Source organism: Lolium perenne, chromosome 3 (assembly GCF_019359855.2).
Source record: "Lolium perenne isolate Kyuss_39 chromosome 3, Kyuss_2.0, whole genome shotgun sequence".
Lineage (NCBI taxonomy): Eukaryota > Viridiplantae > Streptophyta > Magnoliopsida > Poales > Poaceae > Lolium > Lolium perenne.
Genome location: NC_067246.2, coordinates 317285481 through 317288053, shown reverse-complemented (window position 1 = coordinate 317288053; position 2573 = coordinate 317285481). Strand labels below are relative to the sequence as shown.

General features: G+C 48.9%; 1 protein-coding gene across 1 annotated transcript; it reads left to right on the top strand.

Moving 5' to 3' along the window:
• Window positions 1-581: 581 nt before the first annotated feature.
• On the top strand, window positions 582-1703 carry LOC127340331 (uncharacterized). The gene has a single exon (XM_051366098.1). It carries the CDS (start codon window positions 582-584, stop codon window positions 1701-1703), a length of 1122 nt encoding a protein of 373 aa, XP_051222058.1.
• Window positions 1704-2573: the final 870 nt, after the last annotated feature.

Genomic DNA, 2573 nt, shown 5'->3' with positions numbered 1-2573 from the left:
TCAATAGTGCAGAAAACTTTGAAAGATGACTAGATGAAACTGAGGAGCAACTTTTGTTTTTTGAGAATATAAATTAAGCAACAACTGAAACCCTTCGACATAGTAGGCTCTTGGAATGAAAAAAAAAAAGCTTCTCCGAACTTTGTACCATCTTGGTCAACAAAAACTACAAATGCAAATGCAATTGTAACTCTTAGGAACCTCTTTTCATTTTCACTAATACTAATATAATTAGTTTCCAGCGGTGTATAGCAAGATATCCGGTTGCACTGAATGTTGTAAGTTTGCCTACATGAAAGATCAAAGATGTGTCGGTAATAAATTTTTTTATAGTAATGATCATGTAGTGCAAAAAAACTTTGAAAACTTTGAAAGACGAGCAGAACTGAAACCCTTGGACATCAAGATCGTGGATCAGGGCCTCTTTAGTTCGAGGCTTTCCAAATATGGGCCGGCCTTTCAGAACACTGGCAGCCCTAAACCCAAATTTACTATAGCCGCCATTTGCATCGCCGCCGCTCGACCCTTTCTGCCCAGCTGACCGCCGCCGCCGCCGCCACCACCGTCTCCGTCGTGACGCCATGATCCGCCACCTCCGGTCGCGCGTGCTTTCTCTCCTCCGCTTCCCGTCCAATCTCCCTGCCGCCCACCTCGTTCCCCTGCACCGCCTCCTCTCCACGACCGCATCCACTTCCCCCAAACCTTTCTCCGTCAAGGACTTCCTCGCCACCGACTGCGGCCTCACCCGAGAGCAAGCCCTCAAGACCTCCAAAAAGCTCTCCTACCTCACGTCTCTCTCCAGACCCGCTGCCGCCCTGGCTTTCCTCTCGGCCCGCGGCGTCCCCCGCTCCGCCATCGCCGCCGCCGTGGCCGCCGACCCGCGCATCCTGTCCGCCAGCGTGGGCAGGGTCCTCGCCCCGCGCTTCACCGAGCTCACCGAGATCGGCCTCTCGCCTTCGCAGATCGTGGACATCCTCTCGATCCGCCGCACGGGCTCTCTTCGCGGCAACCTCCTCTTCTGGATCCAAACCCTGGGCACCTACGACAAGCTGCTCCCTCTCGCCAAGTCCAACTGCGATCTCCTCAGCACCAGTCTCGAGAAGGTGATCAAGCCAAACCTCAACACCCTGCGGGAGTGCGGGGTAAGTGCTTCCGACATTGCAAGTGGAAGCATGTACTCCAGTCGCCTCTTCACCGTGAAACACCAGGTCCTCATGGGCGCCATCGCGCGAGTGGAGGAGTTAGGCGTGGAACGCGGCTCAGGCATGTTCCCCCGCGCACTCGCTGCACTCTCCTTCTTGAGCAAGGACATTCTCGACGGGAAAGTACAACTGTTGCGGAAGCTGGGGTTTTCACAGGATGAGCTAGTGATGATTCTGAAGAAGGCGCCGCAGGTCCTGGCTTTATCTGAGAAAAAGATCCAGCGAGCTGTGGAGTTCTTGATGAGAGACGCCTCTCTGCAGGCACCCTACATTGCCCGACGGCCAACTCTCATCATGTATAGCCTTGAGAAGCGGTTGATGCCCCGACACTCCTTGCTCGAGGTTCTCAGGCACAAGGGACTATTGGGTGTGGAGTGGGACTACTATACAATTGCTGCGATGGCTCAGAAGAAGTTTGTGCACAAGTTTGTAGATCCTTATAAGAGCAGCTTTCCAGGCCTAGCTGATGATTATGCCTCTGCATGTCTTGGGAAAGCATAATGGAGATGCTTGGCCATAAGATTGAAACTGTGGTGTCCAAATCTGCTCATTCTGAGACTGCCCGAGGATTCTCTTCGTCACAAGACTAGCAACGAGGTTGATTTAGAGCCAGAGTACACTGGACTTCAAAGAGGCCTATGCAATTCATGTAGAGCGTGGAGAAGCATCAGGTTCCACGGCATCGTGCCGTGGAGGTCCTGCTGGTAGAGGAATTGCTGAACAACTTCTGTTCTTACACATTAGTTGCTTGTTCTGAGGAGACTATCAGATCGAAGTTCATGGATTGTTGCAAGGAAAGTGGTCCTGGGCTCACTTATATGTATGATGCTGATTGTGCTGCGGAGGTGCCCCCAAATTCAATTTTGACATGTTAACATATGATTTTTGTATCCTTTGGTGTACTAGATGTTTAGATGGTAACATGTAGCTTTTTCCCATTAGCTACTATTCATGGCACAAACACTCTTAATTCTTAGTCTCTGCAATTGAACAACTAGTGATGTGATTGTCCACAATCCGTGCTATTTTTTTAAAAGGAAACGCTGTGTCCTTAACCTTAATATACACTCTAGAAACAAGGTACTTCTGTGTGATCATGAAAGTGACATAACTCCCTCCATGCTAACAAAGTTAATTGTTTCCTAGGTTTGGCTTATATTTCTTGGCTAAAATAAGCATAGAAAATATGAACTTTTTTTTAATATGGTACAGTCTACAGTGTAGGTTTTATAAGAAATATGTTTCAGTTTTTACAAACTTGGCTTGTATATACGCTGGAGCAACTTGAGCCTGAGCAAGATAGGGTGTAGGTCACTTGCTGTTAGGTAAAATGCTTGACCTGAATAGAGTTGTATCCAGCAGAAATGAATA

Excerpts from the sequence above, each read along its gene's own strand:
- LOC127340331 (XM_051366098.1), top strand. The coding sequence starts at position 582 with ATGATCCGCCACCTCCGGTCGCGCGTGCTTTCTCTCCTCCGCTTCCCG.